This window comes from Hypanus sabinus, chromosome 6 (genome assembly GCF_030144855.1).
Source record: "Hypanus sabinus isolate sHypSab1 chromosome 6, sHypSab1.hap1, whole genome shotgun sequence".
Classification (NCBI taxonomy): domain Eukaryota; kingdom Metazoa; phylum Chordata; class Chondrichthyes; order Myliobatiformes; family Dasyatidae; genus Hypanus; species Hypanus sabinus.
This window is the reverse complement of record NC_082711.1, coordinates 6,829,416-6,849,885: the sequence shown is the minus strand read 5'-3', so window position 1 is coordinate 6,849,885 and position 20,470 is coordinate 6,829,416. Positions and strand designations below refer to the sequence as shown.

Sequence of the window (20,470 nt, the reverse complement as noted above, 5' to 3'; positions counted from 1 at the left end):
ATTACAACTTTATGTATAAATCAGTAATATAATAAATCGGATTCAGGGTAGGGTTAGTAGGGGGATGAAGACGGAGAATTCGCCAGCCTGACTGATGCGGCGCAGCTTGCCTCCGTTCCGTGACCGAGATCCCTCCGGAGCCGGACGGGGAGTGAAGCCCGTTGCAGGAGTCGGAGCCCGGGGGTCGTCACCCCTCCGCCACGCTAGGCGGCGCCAGACAGCACCTCTCCCGAGCTCCCTCCGCCATGCTAGGCGGCGCCAGACAGCACCTCTCCCGAGCTCCCTCCGCCACGCTAGGCGGCGCCAGACAGCACCTCTCCCGAGCTCCCTCCGCCACGCTAGGCGGCGCCAGACAGCACCTCTCCCGAGCTCCCTCCGCCACGCTAGGCGGCGCCAGACAGCACCTCTCCCGAGCTCCCTCCGCCACGCTAGGTGGCGCCAGTCAGCGCCTCTCCCGCCAGCATCAAACATGGCGAGGCTATGACAGTGCGCGAAAGGAGTATGCGCGGGTGTCGGTGCCGCGCCCGTCTCCCCATGATCCCTCACGTGACCCAGGCGATCATGTGACTTCCCTCAGACGCGCTTGCGACCAGACAGAGAAGGTGAGGGTGCGGGGTGAGTGGTTGGAGTGTAGCAGGAGGTGTGGAGGCACAGGGGAGAATGGCTGTGGGGAGCGGGATGATGGGGAGAAACATTGGACAAACAAGGTAGCGCTTGACAGACAGACACGAACAGGATGGGTGAGCAGGGGGCAAGTACAAAGATGGGTGGTGGTGTGGGGTGAACCAGAGACTGCACCACTGACAGAGGAAAATAGAACCAGAGCCGGTGAATGCAAAGGCGTAAAACCTGAGAAGGCACAAACTGTTTTCTAAACAGGGAGAAAATTCAAAAAATCTGAGGTGCAAAGGGACTTGGGAGTCCTTGTGCAGGATTCCTTAAAAGTGAGTTTGCAGGTTGAGTCGGTGGTCAGGAAGACATTCATTTCGAGAGGACTAGACTATAAAAACAAAGATGTGATGCTCTTTAAGGCATTGGTCTTGGAGTATCTGTGAGCAGTTATCCAGGAGAGGTTGTGCTTATGTTGGAGAGGGTCCAGAGGAGTTTCATGGAAATGAAGGGGTTTGATGGCTTTGAGCTGGAGTTTAGAAGAATGGTGGGGGGGGGAGTAAAATATCGTTGAAACTTATGTATGGGAAGGCCCATTAGACATGGAGAGGATGTTTCTTATAGTAGGTGAGTGGAGGACCAGAGACTACAGCCTCAATATAGAGGGACGTCCATTTATAACAGAGATGAGGAGGGATTTCTTTTGCCAGAGGGTGGTGGAATTCATTGCCACAGGCAGCTGTGGAGGCCAAGTCACTGGGTATATTTAAGGCAGAGGTTGATAGGTTCTTGATTAGTCAGGGCATTAAAGGTCACTGGGAGAAGGCAGGAGAATAGGGTTGTGAGGGAACCATATCATCAGTCATGGTGGAACAAAATCGATGGGCTGAATGGCCTAATTCTGATCTGATGTCTATGAGATCTGCGGTGTTCAGTGGCTGCAGTATGTGAGCAGAGTCCGATGAAACTGGCTGTATTTAACTGAATAATTTCAAACCCTTTGCAGACGCAGGTGGTAAGAAATGTCCATGTGTGCCCAGTCCTGGCATCGCAACTCCATCTAACCGTGGGTAAGAGTCGGCGCAGCCAGGAGAGAGGATTGCACTGGGGTCAACAGCCAGTGGCGACTGGGAGCAGAAGTCAGAAGCTCGATCGGCGATGTGGGAACAATGAGTAACAGCTACACAGAAAGTGAGTTAGTGTGACAGTGTCACTGTGTGTAATCCTTGTGAAATCAGCTTCCCCGGGTGTGAGTGTGTGTGACAATGTCACCGTGTGTACTCCCGGTGAAATCAGCTTCCCCGGGTGTGAGTGTGTGTGACAATGTCACCGTGTGTACTCCCGGTGAAATCAGCTTCCCCGGGTGTGAGTGTGTGTGACAATGTCACCGTGTGTACTCCCGGTGAAATCAGCTTCCCCGGGTGTGAGTGTGTGTGACAATGTCACCGTGTGTACTCCCGGTGAAATCAGCTTCCCCCGGGTGTGAGTTAGTGTGAAAGTTTCACCGTGTGTACTCCCGGTGAAATCAGCTTCCCCCGGGTGTGAGTTAGTGTGAAAGTTTCACCGTGTGTACTCCCGGTGAAATCAGCTTCCCCCGGGTGTGAGTTAGTGTGAAAGTTTCACCGTCTGTACTCCCGGTGATATCAGCTTCCCCGGGTGTGAGTGTGTGTGACAATGTCACCGTGTGTACTCCCGGTGAAATCAGCTTCCCCCGGGTGTGAGTTAGTGTGAAAGTTTCACCGTCTGTACTCCCGGTGATATCAGCTTCCCCGGGTGTGAGTGTGTGTGACAATGTCACCGTGTGTACTCCCGGTGAAATCAGCTTCCCCCGGGTGTGAGTTAGTGTGACAGTGTCACCGTCTGTACTCCCGGTGATATCAGCTTCTTCTTTTAGTGTGAGACTGTGCTTCAATCTGGTAAATGTTTTTTTCTGTCAGGAGCAATATCATAGTACTGTGTGTTGAGCTTTGTGTTGCATGTGCACTTTATGTCAGCTTGTGCATACAGTGTGTAGAATACATTTTGTTATCTGGTAGTATTGTTCTTCGTGTCCAGCCGCTGCCAGTAGCCTGTGCCTGTGCTCTGGATATCGTTCCCTCTCAACTGCACGGTTGCATGGTAATTGAATGCATGCCACGCACATATCTTTCGTGGCCGCACAGCAAAGCAGTTTTATTTTGTGCCTTTATAAAGTGCCATGCAGTTTTCAGACTGTCTTAATAATTCCTTCTCAGAGCAATGGTCGGTGTGTGTAATTTGAGGGAACGTTGGTTCTGGGCCGCTCTTTCACATTGTGTCCAGGCATCACCCATCTTCTTCGAGTCTCCTCGGGTTGAGGTCTATGAAGCTTCAGTTGGTGTCTCGTTGGGATAGCTAGCCCCACGGCCAACTTCTTTCACTTTGCTGCTGTGTTTGGGATAGTCCGTGGCAGGGTTATCTGTTAACATTACTGTACATTCCCTGTGGGAATTATGTGCTGTCTTTTGCACCTTGGTCCTCGATGAGCGATATCTTGTTTGGCTCTCTACGTTCTGTACATGTATACGGCTGAATGATAACTTGAACTTGATAAGACATAAGATCAGAATCAGGCCTTCTGATCCGTTGTTTCTGCCCCACTATTCCATCATGGCTGATTTATTATCTCCTGCCTTCTCCCTATAACCTTTGATGCTCTGACTAATCAAGAATTCATCAACCTCTGCCTTGAATATACCCAGATAATTCTCCTCACACAGCCACCTGTGGCAACGAATTCCACAGATTCGCTCCTCTCTGGCTAAAGAAATTCCCCTTCATGTCCCTTCTAACTGGATGTTCCTCTATTCCCAGGCTATTCTGTCTGGTCCTTGACTCCCCCCACCATAGGAAGCATCCTCTCCAATCCACTCTAACGAGGCCTTTCAGCATTCAATTGGTTTTGCAGTGTAATCACTGTGATTATTCTGTATGTCAGTAAATGAACAAAGAGCAGGACAGGATATTTGATCCACGATGGAAGTGCCAACCATAATGGCAATTTAAAGCTGTCTCCTCTGCCTGTTCATGGTATGTTAGTGTTACAAAGTCATACAACAGGAAAACAGGCCCTTTGGCCCATTCCTCCATGCTGACTGTGTTTATTTTTATTTATTTATTTAGAGATACAGTGCGGTTAGCCTTTCTGCCTCAGAGAGCACTGCCACCCAGCAACCCTCCAATTTAACCCTCGCCTACTCACAGGTCAATTTACAATGACCAGTTAATCTAGTGGTACGTCTTTGGACGGTGGGAGGAAACTGGAGCACCTGGTGGAAACCCACACACTTCTGGGGAGGAGACACAGATGTGACCCATTAACTTGCTAACCCACCCAGAGCTTTTCCCATTTGATAGCATTTGGCCCATTGCCCTCTAATCCCCTCCTGTCGTTATTGTTGCATCTTCCCCCTTGCATGGTTTCACCTATCACCTGCCAGCTTTCCCCTCCGTGTCACTCTGGATTTCCAGCACCTACAGAATCTCTTCGGTTCATTGAGAAGGCTTTTAAACATTTGTAATGTTCCCGCCTCAATCGCTGTTTCTGGCAGCTCATTTCAAACGTGCACTGTCCTTTGTATGCAGAAGCTGCTGCCCCCGATGTCCCTTTTAAATCTCTTGCCCTGTCTGTACCCTCATGATCTTCTATCCTTTGATCAGGTCACCTTTCAATTCCCCAAGTTCTGGAGAATGAAGTCCTGCTCCACCTGACTTCTCCTTGTAACCCAGGGCCCCGAGTCCAGTCAGCATCCATTTTGGCTCTTGTTCTAGTTGAATAACGTCACTCCGATAACAGGGTGCCCAAAACTCTACCCTAGTGGTCACCAACCTTTTCAAGCCCAAGATCCCCTACCTCGGCCTTAGTAAAAGGCAAGATTGACCCCAGATCGATTAGTTACACGCATGCGCACCAGGACAGTAAAACCCCGCAACCTGGAAGTAGAAATAATGCATAAACACCAGGGGTAACCACCCTTTATTGCACCGTGGACCGGTTTAATATCGACAATATTTTTGTGGGGGAGGGTGTGTGTTAAACACGACGGGAATACACCGATACTCGAAGCAGGTTCCTCATGTCCAGTCTATTCCGCTATTTAGTTTTCACGGCTCTCGGCACTTAGCTTCTGTCCCGCCTGCTCACGTTTTTTCCGCTGAAAAATCTCAGCGGGTTCATCTTTGAGTGCAGGGTGCTTGGTCTCAGGGTACCGAAGCAGTTTTGAGGGCTTCATTGCCTCATTGGACAGCCTCCCGGCCCGAGCTCCAGCCTCTGCCCACCTGCCACCAGATGCCTTGGCCAGGTGCGACTGGTCGTGGGTGAGGTGAGAGGACAAGGTCAGGGCTGGAGGTCCCCGTGCCGGGGCTGCAGTGGTCGCAGTCCGGAGAGAGCGACCCAGTGAGCGAGGGGTGCGACAGTTTGTTTCGGCCGATTGTAGCGAGGTAGCTGCTCTGATACTTACGAAACCTTGAACCTGAATTAGGTCAGCTGTGAATATTTCAGCCCCGGGTTCCCCATGAACATTCGGTGTGGTAAACAGGTTCAGAGGTGGCGCCCATCTGTCCGCGCTCCAGGCCAGTATCGTCGGCACTTCCCGCCGGCCGCGCTCCGGGCCAGTAGCATCGGCACTTCCCGCCGGCTGTGCTCCGGGCCAGTATCGTCGGCACTTCCCGCCGGCCGCGCTCTGGGCCAGTAGCATCGGCACTTCCCGCCGGCCGCGCTCCGGGCCAGTAGCATCGGCACTTCCCGCCGGCCGCGCTCCGGGCCAGTAGCATCGGCACTTCCCGCCGGCCGCGCTCCGGGCCAGTAGCATCGGCACTTCCCGCCGGCCGCGCTCCAGGCCAGTAGCATCGGCACTTCCCGCCGGCCGCGCTCCAGGCCAGTAGCATCGGCACTTCCCGCCGGCCGCGCTCCGGGCCAGTATCGTCGGCACTTCCCGCCGGCCACACACCGGGCCAGTAGCATCGGCACTTCCCGCCGGCCGCACTCCGGGCCAGTAGCATCGGCACTTCCCGCCGGCCGCGCTCCGGGCCAGTAGCATCGGCACTTCCCGCCGGCCGTGCTCCGGGCCAGTAGCATCGGCACTTCCCGCCGGCCGCGCTCCGGGCCAGTAGCATCGGCACTTCCCGCCGGCCGCGCTCCAGGCCAGTAGCATCGGCACTTCCCGCCGGCCGCACTCCGGGCTCATAGCATCGGCACTTCCCGCCGGCCGCGCTCCGGGCCAGTAGCATCGGCACTTCCCGCCGGCCGCGCTCCGGGCCAGTAGCATCGGCACTTCCCGCCGGCCGTGCTCCGGGCCAGTATCGTCGGCACTTCCCGCTGGCCGCGCTCCGGGCCAGTATCGTCGGCACTTCCCGCCGGCCGTGCTCCGGGCCAGTAGCATCGGCACTTCCCGCCGGCCGCGCGAGGCGAACACTGGCGCGAGGGTATCACTGTGTTTAGGTGACTGATGACCTCACAGTTCAACAGTGGCCATGACGGGAAATGAGGAAATATCGTTTCCTCGCGGCCCGGTGGTTGGGGACCTCTGAATTACACTGTGTAGTGCGTGGTGGGGGAGCGACACGCATGCGCACTGGGCAGGAAGAACGGAATTAAAACTCTGTAACCCGGAAATGATCTCTCAACAGTATTTGTGTATTTATTTTTTATTTTTTTGGGGATCTACTGGGGAAGTCTCAAAGATCGACGGGTTGTCGACCACTACTGTACGCAGTGGGGCAGCAGAGAGGTGTAGCAGTTAATGTAAGGCTTTACCGCGCCGGAGATCGCTGTCTGTAAGGAGTCTGCATGTTCTCCCCATGACTGTCGGTCCTTCTGGTGATCCGGTTTCCTCCGATGTTCCAAAGGCGAGCGGGTTGGGGTTACTGAGTTGTGGGTATGCTGTGTGGGTGCCGGAAGTGTGCCCCCCCCCCCCCAGCACAATTCTTGCTGGTGTAATTGGCGTTAAGCAAGACATGTCTCTGTATGTTTCAGTGCCGTACTTGGGACAAACAAAAGCTCTTCTCTTGTGCCAAGTTGAGGCTACCCTCAGGGTGGAAGAACAACACCTTGTATTCCATCTGGGTACCCTCCAGCCTGGTGGCATGAATATCGATTTCCCCTTCTGGTGAACAGAATCCCATCCCCACCCCTATTCCCCACTCTGACATTTCACTTCAACCTGCCCGGGGTCCCCTCCCTGATCCCTTTCTCCTTCTGTCCACTCTCCTCTCCTCTCAGATTCCTTCTTCTCCAGCCCTTTACCTTGTCCAACCCACCTGGCTTCACCCACCACCCAGCTATCCTCCACCCGCTTCCTTTCCAGTCCCGAAACGTTGACTGTTCATTCGTTTCCATAGATGCTGCCTGGTCTTCAGAGCTTTTCAGTTCAGCCTTGTACAGCTGCAGTTGCTGTACTCTGCCTCTACCGGTGAGGACCAGTGTGGCGGGGAGGGTCTTGGTCTGGAACGTCAACTGTTTATCCCTCTCCATAGACGCTGCCTGACCTGCCGAGCTCCTCCAGCGTTTTGTGTGTGTTGCTCTGGACTTCCAGCATCGGCAGGATTTTGTGTGCTTGCAGCTTGCCAAATGTAGTTTTCACCTGTGGTGCTTCTTCCAGGATGCAGGGTAAATTTATTACCAGAGTACACGTACGTCCCCATGAACAATGCTGATGATCATTTCACGTGCGAAGGGGTCCAAACGACTCACTGAAGGGTGCCCAGCAGCTGTGGCAGGAGCTGGAGCTGCCACCACCTCCTACAGAGTGAACCCAGTGATGTGGGTGACAACTCCCAGATGAGCTCAATGCCCTCGATGCTGCTTTGACTGTCAAAACATGAAGGCAGCTTCACGATTTCCCAGGGCCGCCACTGACTGAGATTTCAGTCGGCTGAGGCTGCAGTGAGAAGGGTGAACCCACAGAGAGCAGCCGGCCCCGACCCGCGCTGGTCGGCTGGCTGGGGAGAGTGATTCTTTCTCTCGACCCCTCCCCTCCCTGGCAAACAGCTGTGCAGGCCAAGTCATATTTAAGTAGAGGTTGACAGGTGCTTAAGGGCAGATAAGGTTTCGAGGAGATTGGGGTTGAGAGGGAAAATAAATCGGCCGTGATGGAATGGTGGAGCAGACTCGATGGGCCGAGTGGCCTAGTTCTGCTCCTGTGTCTGATGATCCAAAGATGTAAATTCATTAAACGTGTTGCCCTTGCCCATTGTCGGACATAAGCACGAGATTCTGCAGATGCAGGAAATCTGGAGCAACGCACACAAAATGCTGGTGGAATGCAGCAGGCCAGGCAGCATCTATAGGGAGAGTTACAGTCGATGTTTTGGGCCGAGATCCTTTGTCAGGACTAATTGAAAGAAGAGATAGTAAGAGATTTGAGAGGGGGAGGGGGAGATCCGAAATGATAGGAGAAGACCGGAGGGGGTGGGATGGTGGAAAGTTGATTGGCAAAAGGGATACAGAGCTGGAGAATGGAAAGGATCATGGGACGGGAGGCCTAGGGAGAAAGAAAGGGGGAGGGGAGCACCAGAGGGAGATGGAGAACAGGTAAGGAGTGATTGTGAGAGGGACAGAGACAGAAAAAAGAGAGGGGAAAAAAGGGAATGAATGAATAAATAAATAAGGGATGGGTAAGAAGGGGAGGGGGGCATTAACGGGTTAGAGAAATCAATGTTCATGCCATCAAGTTGGGGGCTACCCAGACGGTATAGAAGGTGTTGTTCTTCCAACCTGAGTGTGGCTTCATCTTGATAGTAGAGGAGGCCATGGATAGACATATCAGAACGGGAATGGGACGTGGAATTAAAATGTGCGGCCACTGGGAGATCCTCAGGTGTTCAGTGAAACGGTCTCCCAGTCTGTGTCGGGTCTTGCCAATATATAAAAGGCCACACCGGGAGCACCGGACGCAGTATACCACACCAGCCGACTCACAGGTGAAGTGTCGCCTCACCTGGAAGGACTGTCTGGGGCCCTGAATGGTGGTGAGGGAGGAAGTGTAATGGCAGGTGTAGCACTTGTTCCACTTGCAAGGATAAGTGCCAGGAGGGAGATCGGTGGGAAGGGGTAGGAAGGGATGGGGGGGGGGGATGAGTGGACAAGGGAGTTGCATAGGGAGCGATCCCTGCGGAAAGCAGAGTGGAGGGATTCCACGTTTTAATTCCACATCCCACTCCCATTCTGATATGTCTATCCATGGCCTCCTGTATTGTCAAGATGAAGCCACACTCAGGTTGGAGAAACAACACCTTATATACTGGCTGGGTAGCCTCCAACCTGATGGCATGAACATTGATTAACTTCGTTAATGTCCCCCTCCCCTTCTTACCCCATCCCATCCCTTATTTATTTATCTATCTATCCCCTGCTCTCCATCTCCCTCTGGTGCTCCCCTCCCCCTTTCTTTCTCCCTAGGCCTCCCATCCCATGACCCTTCCCCTTCTCCAGCTCTGTAACCCTTTTGCCAATCAACTTTCCAGCTCTTAGCTTCATCCCTCCCCCTTCGGTCTTCTCCTATCATTTTGGATCTCCCTCTCCCCCTCCCACTTTCAAATCTCTTACTATCTCACCTTTCAGTTAGTCCTGACGAAGGGTCTTGGCCCGAAACATCGACTGTACTTCTATAGATGCTGCCTGGCCTGCTGTGTTCCACCAGCATTTTGTGTGTGTTTGAATTTACAGCATCTGCAGATTTCCTCGTGATTGAGTCAACATTTTAGGTTCTGCAATCCTTTTGTCAGGACTGTGTCAGATGTGGTTATGCGCTGGTTACTGCTGCTTGCTGATTCATTAAGAGTGGAATGTGTGTCCTGGTTGGATGGGAGCCTTGAGTGATTAGTGTGAGCGGACTGGATTGTGTCTGCCTGCTTCATTGGGTGTGTGACTGTTGACTTTGTTTTGAGTGCGTTGTCACAAGGCTGGGAACAAACAGAGAGCCTGAACCTTCAGCACGCTCCAAGATTCAGGAGTGTTGAATGTCATTTCCAGTACACAGGTGTAAGGAGGAATGGAATAATTGTTACTCTGGATCCAATGTAGCATGAAAAAACCAATAAGATAAAGAACACAATAATAATGAACCACTATAAATATAAATACACAAGAGTTTGTATACACAGATTGATTGTCAGTCCATAAAGTGGCACTGGGCACAGGAGTGTCTGTACATAAGGTGACACAGGAAATGATAAAGTAGTGGTGGTTGGGGTGGGTTTGTGGGTGGAGGTGTTGATCAGCCTTACTGCTTGGGGAAAGTCACTGGTTTTGAGTCTGGAGGTCCCAGCATGGATGCTATGTCACCTCCTCCCTAATGGGAGTGGGACAAACAGTCCATACGCAGGGTGGGTGAGTGGGATCCTTCATGATGTTACTGGCCCCTTTCCAAGTCCTTATACATGTCCTTGGTGGCTGGTATCAGGTCTGCAGTCCTTGTTGAACTGAGTATCGCCTCCTATTTCTCCTTTACCATGCAGATGAAGACCTTTCGTCCCACTGAACCTATACTCGCCCTGGGTGTACACAGAGCTAAGAGGAGGATGAGAGGTGACTTGATAGAGGTATAGAAGATGATCGAGTGGACAGTCAAAGACTTTCTCCCAGGGCAGAAATGCCTAATAGCAGAGGGCATAATTTTAAGATGATTGGAGGAAATCAAAGGTGGGGATGTCAGAGGCAGGTTTTTACATACACAGAGTGGTGTGTGCATGGAACGTGCTGCTGGAGTGGTGGTAGAGGCAGATAGGTTAAAGAGACTCTTAGATAGGTTCAAGGATGATAGAGAGATGGAGGGCAATGTGGGAGGGAAGGGTTAGACTGATCTCAGAGTGGGTTAAAAGGTTGGCACAACATCTTGGGCTGAAGGGCCAGTGCTGTGCTGTGCTGTACTGTTTGATGTTCCAGTTGACCTTTCGGCCCACTGTCTATACTAGCTCCTGGTGCATTCTCGGTGGCTCTCTGCATGTAGGTCATTCTCTATCTCAGTGCCAAACAACTCTCCTAGACGCCAGGGGTCAATTAACTCAGCAACTCATGGACATGCAGACTCCACACAGACAGCACTGGAATGCAGAACTGAACAAGTCCACGTGGTTACGGGGAGGACATGCAGACTCCACACAGACAGCAATGGAGTTCGGGACTGAACCTGGGTTGAACTTGAGTTTGTTTTCATCTACACAGGTCATGGGTGAAAAGAAACACTTGCAGCATCACAAACACAGACACGTGGTATAAGCAGCATTCTCAAGGAAATCAGTAACAATGTATACACATTTTTTACATGAAGAAACACAATTAGAACAATAAAAGATTTTGTTTTCGTTCAAAATGGTTCTAGTGTTGCTAAATGGCAGTGATTCTGGTTGTCAAATCACAGACAGGAGAAAATCTGCAGTTGCTGGAAATCCAAGCAACACACACAAAATGCTGCAGGAACTCAGTGGGTGAGTCAGCATCAGTGGAAAAAAGTACAGTCGGCATTTTGGGCTGAGACCTTTCGGTAGAACTTGCCAAAGGGTTTCAGCCCAAAACGTCGACTTTCCATAGATGCTGCCTGACCTGCTGAGTTCCTTCAGCATTTTGTGTGTGACTTGGGTTGTGACGGTTTTCAAGAACCAGTTGGTTGAAGGGAAGTGGCTGATGCTGGACATGGTGGTGTGGGACTTCAGCCTTCTGTTCCTCCTGCCTGATGGGAGCTGTGAAGTGGGGGTCGTTGATGATGGTTATTGCCTCCAGGTGATACTCCCAGTGGTGGTGGGGACTCATGCCTGTGAAGGTTTGGGCCCTGTCCACTACTCTGTGCAGCTTCTGACGTTCCTGTTCATTCAAATTGCCAGACAAGACTGTGCTGCAACCAGTCCACATGCGTCCAACAGCATACAGGGACGCCCGTGTATTGCATGCTGTGCCCATGGCTGCAGAGCAGCCTCCACTGTGGGAGCTGGGGCGCTTTCAGATCAGCTGAGGATGCTGGGTAAGACACTCGCCATTTTCACACATTGCTGAAGACTTGGAACACTAGATTTGTCACGTGCAAAAGTCTTAGCGTATGTAAAAAAAATTCTGTAAAGCGAAGACGGTTTCAAAAATAAATGGGAAATTTCTAAATATCAAAAAATTACTATAAAGAGCAGTAAACATTAAGAAAAAGCAAATCAAATCCATGTTTGGTGTGACCACCCTTTACCTCTAAAACTGCATCAGTTCTCTTGGGTACACTGTCGTGCAGATTTGATCAAAAACAGGTAAATTGTTCAAAGCATCTTGGAGAACTTGCTACAGTTCTTCTGCACACTTTAGCTGTCTTGCTCGCTTCTTTGTCCAAGTAATCCCAGACAGCGTCGAAGATGTTGAGATCAGGGCTCTGTGGAGGCCATACGTCTGAAACTATATAAATGAGGGTGCCTCAGACTTGCATGGTACTGAACATCAAAATATACAGCAAAATGTATTGTTCAGCTCGATGACCAACGCAGTCCGAGGATGTGCAGGTTTCACCGAACGTGCCCACAACTCACTAACCCCAAGCCGTAGGTACTCAGAGCATCTGGAGGAAACCCACATGGTCACAGGAAAGACGTAGAAACTCGGAGGTGGGAATTGAACCCAACACCCAGTTGGTGTTGCGAAGCATTCTGCTAACCGCGACGCTACTGTGGCCAGGTTCCTGAGGTTTGAAGTGTTGCATTCAGTTCAGACTCTGAGCTGCTTGTTGGCAGAGCTTGTGAACAGAACAACACAATACAGGAATAGGCAGTGTTGTGCAGAGCCAATTAACTTAGTAGCTACACTTCTGCCTGCAGATGGTCCATATCCTTCCATTTTCCTCACATCCGTGTGCCCGTCTAAGAGCCTGTACAAAGTCTGTATGGTAGCTGTCTCTACCATCCCCCTGGCTCCCACCTCTCCGACAAAAGAATCTCCTTTGAATTTCCCCCTCAAACCTTTAACGTATTAGATATTTCCAACCTGGGAAAAAGACGATGTCTACTCCAGGGTTTCTCAACCGGGGTTCCGCAGGAGACTGTGATTTTTAAAAAAGGAAACATTGTTTTTTGAACTTTGCACCACGGGTGATGATAGTGCTGACAGTGGTGGGCAGTGAACAGGCAGCCCAATCAGCTATCGCATTAGAGGTCTCTCAGTCCAGTGTGGCAGTACGCAGTCGTGTGTTTATTTGGCTGAGTCCACTCTCAGTTTTTGACATGAGATAGGAGAGGCCATTGATAATTGGTGAGCACTGTATTGTACAGAGGGGAGGACGGTAGGCTGATAATTGGTGAGCACTGTATTGTACGGAGGGGAGGACGGTAGGCTGGTAATTGGTGAGCACTGTATTGTACGGAGGGGAGGACGGTAGGCTGGTAATTGGTGAGCACTGTATTGTACGGAGGGGAGGACGGTAGGCTGGTAATTGGTGAGCACTGTATTGTACGGAGGGGAGGACGGTAGGCTGGTAATTGGTGAGCACTGTATTGTACGGAGGGGAGGACGGTAGGCTGGTAATTGGTGAGCATTGTATTGCACAGAGGGGAGGACGGTAGGCTGATAATTGGTGAGCACTGTATTGTATGGAGGGGAGGACGGTAGGCTGATAATTGGTGAGCATTGTATTGCACAGAGGGGAGGACGGTAGGCTGGTAATTGGTGAGCATTGTATTGGATAGGGGAGGACAGTAGGCTGGTAATTGGTGAGCACTGTATTGTATGGAGGGGAGGACGGTAGGCTGGTAATTGGTGAGCACTGTATTGTACGGAGGGGAGGACGGTAGGCTGGTAATTGGTGAGCACTGTATTGTATGGAGGGGAGGACGGTAGGGTGGTAATTGGTGAGCACTGTATTGTATGGAGGGGAGGACGGTAGGCTGGTAATTGGTGAGCACTGTATTGTATGGAGGGGAGGACGGTAGGCTGGTAATTGGTGAGCACTGTATTGTACGGAGGGGAGGACGGTAGGCTGGTAATTGGTGAGCACTGTATTGTATGGAGGGGAGGACGGTAGGCTGGTAATTGGTGAGCATTGTATTGCACAGAGGGGAGGACGGTAGGCTGGTAATTGGTGAGCACTGTATTGTACAGCGGGGAGGACGGTAGGCTGGTAATTGGTGAGCATTGTATTGGATAGGGGAGGACGGTAGGCTGGTAATTGGTGAGCACTGTATTGTACAGAGGGGAGGACGGTAGGCTGATAATTGGTGAGCACTGTATTGTACGGAGGGGAGGACGGTAGGCTGGTAATTGGTGAGCACTGTATTGTACAGCGGGGAGGACGGTAGGCTGGTAATTGGTGAGCATTGTATTGGATAGGGGAGGACGGTAGGCTGGTAATTGGTGAGCACTGTATTGTACAGAGGGGAGGACGGTAGGCTGATAATTGGTGAGCACTGTATTGTACGGAGGGGAGGACGGTAGGCTGGTAATTGGTGAGCACTGTATTGTACAGAGGGGAGGACGGTAGGCTGGTAATTGGTGAGCACTGTATTGTACAGAGGGGAGGACGGTAGGCTGATAATTGGGGAGCACTGTATTGTACAGAGGGGAGGACGGTAGGCTGGTAATTGGTGAGCACTGTATTGTACAGAGGGGAGGACGGTAGGCTGGTAATTGGTGAGCACGGTATTGTATGGAGGGGAGGACGGTAGGCTTGTAATTGGTGAGCATTGTATTGTATGGAGGGGAGGACGGTAGGCTGATAATTGGTGAGCACTGTATTGTATGGAGGGGAGGATGGTAGGCTGGTAATTGGTGAGCACTGTATTGTATGGAGGGGAGGACGGTAGGCTGATAATTGGTGAGCACTGTATTGTACAGAGGGGAGGACGGTAGGCTGGTAATTGGTGAACACTGTATTGTACAGAGGGGAGGACGGTAGGCTGATAATTGGTGAGCACTGTATTGTACAGAGGGGAGGACAGTAGGCTGGTAATTGGTGAGCACTGTGTTATACAGAGGGGAGGACGGTAGGCTGGTATTTGGTGCGCACTGTATTGTACAGGGGAGGACTGTAGGCTGTTGAGTGTGAAGTGCATTATTCGAGCATTGAATGGACTCCCCTAGCTTGGCCTGTGACGCCGGCATCTCCTTCCCGAATGACCTCTCTCAACTTCCTCTTACGCACTACCGATTGACTTACGGGAGCGAACAAACTCTCCCAGGGTGTAGAAAATTGGAGGGAAAGTTTCATTCTGAAGATGGTCCAGTGTGGCTATTTTTTAAGAGGAGGTGTGAGATGGAAGTAGAGGGTTCTGCGCCTGGGGCTGGGGATGATTCTCATCAGGTTACAATCTCCTGAGTCATTTCACTGCACGAGTGACACAGAAAAGTCTGTCTTTACAATGAAAGCTTCTTATCAATAGGTTTTACGTGGACTGGTGATCCAAGTAAAAAAGCTCGGGAAACAAGTTATTTATTAGCAGAACGTATTACCCAGAAAAGGAAAAGTCACACTGTTGGTGAGAACCAGCAGGTAAAATTATAGTGGGTAAAACACTAGGACAAGATGCAAAACAAGAAATTGAAAAGGTTTCACTCTCAAACAGTACAATAAGTCAACGTATTGATGACATGCCACATGATGTTGAAGAGGTTTTGTGGGATAAACTGGAAAAACGACCGCTTCTCTGTCCAAGTTGATGTGTCAACAGATTTCACCAGAAAATGTCACGTTGCAGCATTTGTAAGATTTGTAAATGATGGTGAAATTCAAGAAGCTTTTTCTGTTGCAAAGAGCTGCCTTAAACAAGCCAAAACCAAGATATATTTAATGTCACACAAAATGCTGGTGGAATGCAGCTGGCCAGGCAGCATCTATAGGGAGAAGCGATGTCGACGTTTCGGGCCGAGACCCTTCGTCAGGACTAACCGAAAGGAAAGGTAGTAAAAGATTTGAAAGTACTGGGGGGAGGGGGAAATGCGAAATGATAGAAGACCGGAGGAGGTGGGGTGAAGCTAAGAGCTGGAAAGGTGATTGGCAAAAGGGACACAGAGCTGGAGAAGGGAAAGGATCATGGGACGGGAGGCCTAGGGAGAAAGAAAGGGGGAGGGGAGCACCAGAGGGAGATGGAGAACAGGCAGAATGATGGGCAGAAAGAGAGGGAAAAAAAGTGGGGAGGAACTAAATATATCAGGGATGGGGTAAGAAGGGGAGGGGGGATTCCCTGATCAGTCAGGGTGTCAAAGGTAACAGGGGCAAGGCAGGAGAATGGGGTTGAGGGGGATAATAAATCAGCCATGATGGAATGGCAGAGCAGACGATGGGCTGAATGGCCTAATTCTGCTCCTTTGCCTTATGGTCTTATGATCAGTAAGTCTGGTGATGAAAGTTAGTGGATAGTGGGGTATTGATCATTATATAGACGAGGGTAGATGGCTACAGGGCAGGGAGACTAAAATCAGGAAGTGTGGGTATGGGTATGAGGAATCAGATTTAGGTGTATGAGACTATAAGACATCAGAGCAGAATTAACCCATTCGGCCCATCGAGTCTGTTCTGTCATTCCATCATGGCTGATTTATTATCCCTCTCAACCATATTTTCGTACCTTTTCTCCGTAACCTTTTAACACCCTGATTGATGAAAAACCCATCAACCTCTGCCTTAAATAAACCCAATGCCTTGGCCTCCACAGCCGCCTGTGGCAATGAATTCCACAGATTCACCACCCTCTGGCTAAAGAAATTCCTCCTCATCTCAGTTCTGAAGGGATGTTCTTGTATTCTGAAGCTGTGTCCTCTGGTTCTAGACTCCCCCATCATAGGAAACATTCTCTCCACATCCACTGAAATATGTTGTGAAATTTGTTCTGACATGGCAAGATGAAAGTATTACCCTAGGCTACTGTTATGTCCACTCCAACCCCCCCCCCCCCCCCCGGTAATTTGGTTCACTACTTTATCTCTACTTACTCGGTCTCATTGCTTACAGCTGTTCCTGATAACTTATACCTGCATTGTTCAGCAATTAGCCTTCCACGTCAGGTTGGCCATTACATAATCGCCTGTATATTTATTCATCAGTTGTCAGAAGCACCGTGTTCCCCTCAGAGGAGTTTTAATCAATATCTGAATCCACCTCTCCTGAGAATGCTCGTCAGTACTGTCTGTTTGCTCAGCTCCTGACCTACACTAACGTGTTGAACAATAAAATCGCCTTCAAACTCCAGCTGCACCAGGCCTGGAGTTTACTTGTCTGCATTGCTTAAGGAAACGGGGAAAACTCGTGATCAAGGGCAGAATAGTTACTAACAAAAGTGATCACTGTGAAGCATAATGAGGTAGTGCTCATTCTCCATTCAGAAATCTGATGGTGGAGGGGAAGAAGCTGTTCCTGAAACAGTGAGTGTGTGTCTTCAGTCTCCTGTCCCTCCTCCCTGATTAATTAGAAGAGGGCATGCCCGAGGTGGGGAGGATCCTTCACGACGGATGCCGCCTTGAGGCACTGCTTTTTGACGGTGTCCTGGATGCGGAGGAGGCTCGTATCCATCATGGAGCTGGTTGAATTTACAACCTTCTGCAGCCTGTTCCGATCCTGTGCAGTGACCTCTCGAAACCAGGCCGGGATGCAACCAGTTAGAATGCTTTTCACAGTCTATCTGTAGAATGCTACCAGAGTTTTTGGTGACACATCAAATGAAGTACAGATGCTGTTGTGCTTTCTTTGTGATTGGCTCAGAATGTTGACATCTAGCAATTTAAAACTGCTCAGAATTTCAGCTACTGATATCTCGATGAGGACTGGTGTCTGTGTTTGTGTGATCTGACTTCCCCTTACTGAAGTCCACAATCAGTTCATTCATCTGACTGATGTTGAGTGTGAGCTTGTTGTTAAGAGAAGAAAGATTTATAGCGAACCTGGGCGACAATTTTTCCAAAACGAGGTTGGTGGGTGTATAGAACGATCTTCCCAGAGGAAGTAGTAGATGTAGTTGGACAGAAAAGACAAGAGGGATATTTTCCTAAGAAATAGAAAGAGATTAGGTATCATTTTTAAAGTAACCAGCCTTATTTGTCACGTGTACATTGATCCATACAGTGAAATGTGTACCCCACGGTGACACGGACAGGCTCCTCACTGACCGTACCCCACGGTGACCCGGACAGACTCCTCAGTGACCGTACCCCACGGTGACCCGGACAGGCTCCTCAGTGACCGTACCCCACGGTGACCCGGAAAGACTCCTCAGTGACCATACCCCACAGTGACCCGGACAGGCTCCTCACTGTCCGTACCCCACGGTGACCCGGACAGGCTCCTCACTGACCGTACCCCACGGTGACCCGGACAGGCCCCTCACTGACCGTACCCCACGGTGACCCGGACAGGCCCCTCACTGACCGTACCCCACGGTGACCCGGACAGGCTCCTCACTGACCGTACCCCACGGTGACCCGGACAGGCTCCTCACTGACCGTACCCCACGGTGACCCGGACAGGCTCCTCACTGACCGTACCCCACGGTGACCCGGACAGGCCCCTCACTGACCGTACCCCACGGTGACCCGGACAGGCTCCTCAGTGACCGTACCCCACGGTGACCCGGAAAGACTCCTCAGTAACCATACCCCACAGTGACCCGGACAGGCTCCTCACTGTCCGTACCCCACGGTGACCCGGACAGGCTCCTCACTGACCGTACCCCACGGTGACCCGGACAGGCCCCTCACTGACCGTACCCCACGGTGACCCGGACAGGCCCCTCACTGACCGTACCCCACGGTGACCCGGACAGGCTCCTCACTGACCGTACCCCACGGTGACCCGGACAGGCTCCTCACTGACCGTACCCCACGGTGACCCGGACAGGCTCCTCACTGACCGTACCCCACGGTGACCCGGACAGGCCCCTCACTGACCGTACCCCAGGGTGACCCGGACAGGCTCCTCACTGACCGTACCCCACGGTGACCCGGACAGGCTCCTCACTGACCGTACCCCACGGTGACCCGGACAGGCTCCTCACTGACCGTACCCCACGGTGACCCGGACAGGCTCCTCACTGACCGTACCCCGCGGTGACCCGGACAGGCTCCTCAGTGACCGTACCCCGCGGTGACCCGGACAGGCTCCTCAGTGACCGTACCCCACGGTGACCCGGAAAGACTCCTCAGTGACCGTACCCCACGGTGACCCGGACAGGCTCCTCAGTGACCGTACCCCACGGTGACCCGGACAGGCTCCTCAGTGACCGTACCCCACGGTGACCCGGACAGACTCCTCACTGACCGTACCCCACGGTGACCCGGACAGGCTCCTCACTGACCGTACCCCACGGTGACCCGGACAGGCGCCTCACTGACCGTACCCCACGGTGACCCGGACAGGCCCCTCACTGACCGTACCCCACGGTGACCCGGACAGGCTCCTCAGTGACCATACCCCACGGTGACCCGGACAGGCTCCTCAGTGACCGTACCCCACGGTGACCCGGACAGGCTCCTCACTGACCGTACCCCACGGTGACCCGGACAGGCCCCTCACTGACCGTACCCCACGGTGACCCGGACAGGCTCCTCACTGACCGTACCCCACGGTGACCCGGACAGGCCCCTCACTGACCGTACCCCACGGTGACCCGGACAGGCTCCTCACTGACCGTACCCCACGGTGACCCGGACAGGCTCTTCAGTGACCGTACCCCACGGTGACCCGGACAGGCTCCTCAGTGACCGTACCCCTCAGTGACCCGGACAGGCTCCTCACTGACCGTACCCCACGGTGACCCGGACAGGCCCCTCACTGACCGTACCCCACGGTGACCCGGACAGGCCCCTCACTGACCATACCCCACGGTGACCCGGACAGGCCCCTCAGTGACCGTATCCCACGGTGACCCGGACAGGCTCCTCACTGACCGTACCCCACGGTGACCCGGACAGGCTCCTCACTGACCGTACCCCACGGTGACCCGGACAGACTCCTCACTGACCGTACCCCACAGTGACCCGGACAGGCTCCTCACTGACCGTACCCCACGGTGACCCGGACAGGCCCCTCACTGACCGTACCCCACGGTGACCCGGACAGGCTCCTCAGTGACCATACCCCACGGTGACCCGGACAGGCTCCTCAGTGACCGTACCCCACGGTGACCCGGACAGGCTCCTCACTGACCGTACCCCACGGTGACCCGGACAGGCCCCTCACTGACCGTACCCCACGGTGACCCGGACAGGCTCCTCACTGACCGTACCCCACGGTGACCCGGACAGGCCCCTCACTGACCGTACCCCACGGTGACCCGGACAGGCTCCTCACTGACTGTACCCCACGGTGATCCGGACAGGCTCTTCAGTGACCATACCCCACGGTGACCCGGACAGGCTCCTCAGTGACCGTACCCCTCAGTGACCCGGACAGGCTCCTCACTGACCGTACCCCACGGTGACCCGGACAGGCTCCTCAGTGACCGTACCCCACGGTGACCCGGACAGGCCCCTCACTGACCATACCCCACGGTGACCCGGACAGGCCCCTCAGTGACCGTATCCCACGGTGACCAAGACAGGCTCCTCAGTGACCGTACCCCACGGTGACCCGGACAGGCTCCTCAGTGACCGTACCCCACAGTGACCCGGACAGGCTCCTCACTGACCGTACCCCACGGTGACCCGGACAGGCTCCTCACTGACCGTACCCCGCGGTGACCCGGACAGGCTCCTCACTGACCGTACCCCACGGTGACCCGGACAGGCTCCTCAGTGACCGTACCTCACGGTGACCAAGACAGGCTCCTCAGTGACCGTACCCCACGGTGACCCGGACAGGCTCCTCAGTGACCGTACCCCACGGTGACCCGGACAGGCTCCTCAGTGACCGTATCCCACGGTGACCAAGACAGGCTCCTCAGTGACCGTACCCCACGG

General features: G+C 52.7%; 1 protein-coding gene across 4 annotated transcripts in view; it reads left to right on the top strand.

Moving 5' to 3' along the window:
* The first annotated feature begins 492 nt into the window (after positions 1-492).
* mroh1 (maestro heat-like repeat family member 1) overlaps positions 493-20,470 on the top strand; it is a 170,424-nt gene continuing 150,446 nt past the window's right edge. For 2 of the 4 annotated variants that reach the window (XR_009512556.1, XM_059971605.1), the window contains exons 1-2: positions 493-602; positions 1,616-1,800. Coding sequence is in view for 3 of the 4 variants with exons in the window: in XM_059971605.1 (XP_059827588.1) it covers positions 1,779-1,800 (22 nt within the window). In the remaining variant the exon portion in view is untranslated. Of the gene's footprint in view, positions 616-687; positions 708-1,615; positions 1,801-20,470 lie in introns of those variants that run through there. The other 2 variants (XM_059971608.1, XM_059971606.1) reach the window with 2 other exon arrangements.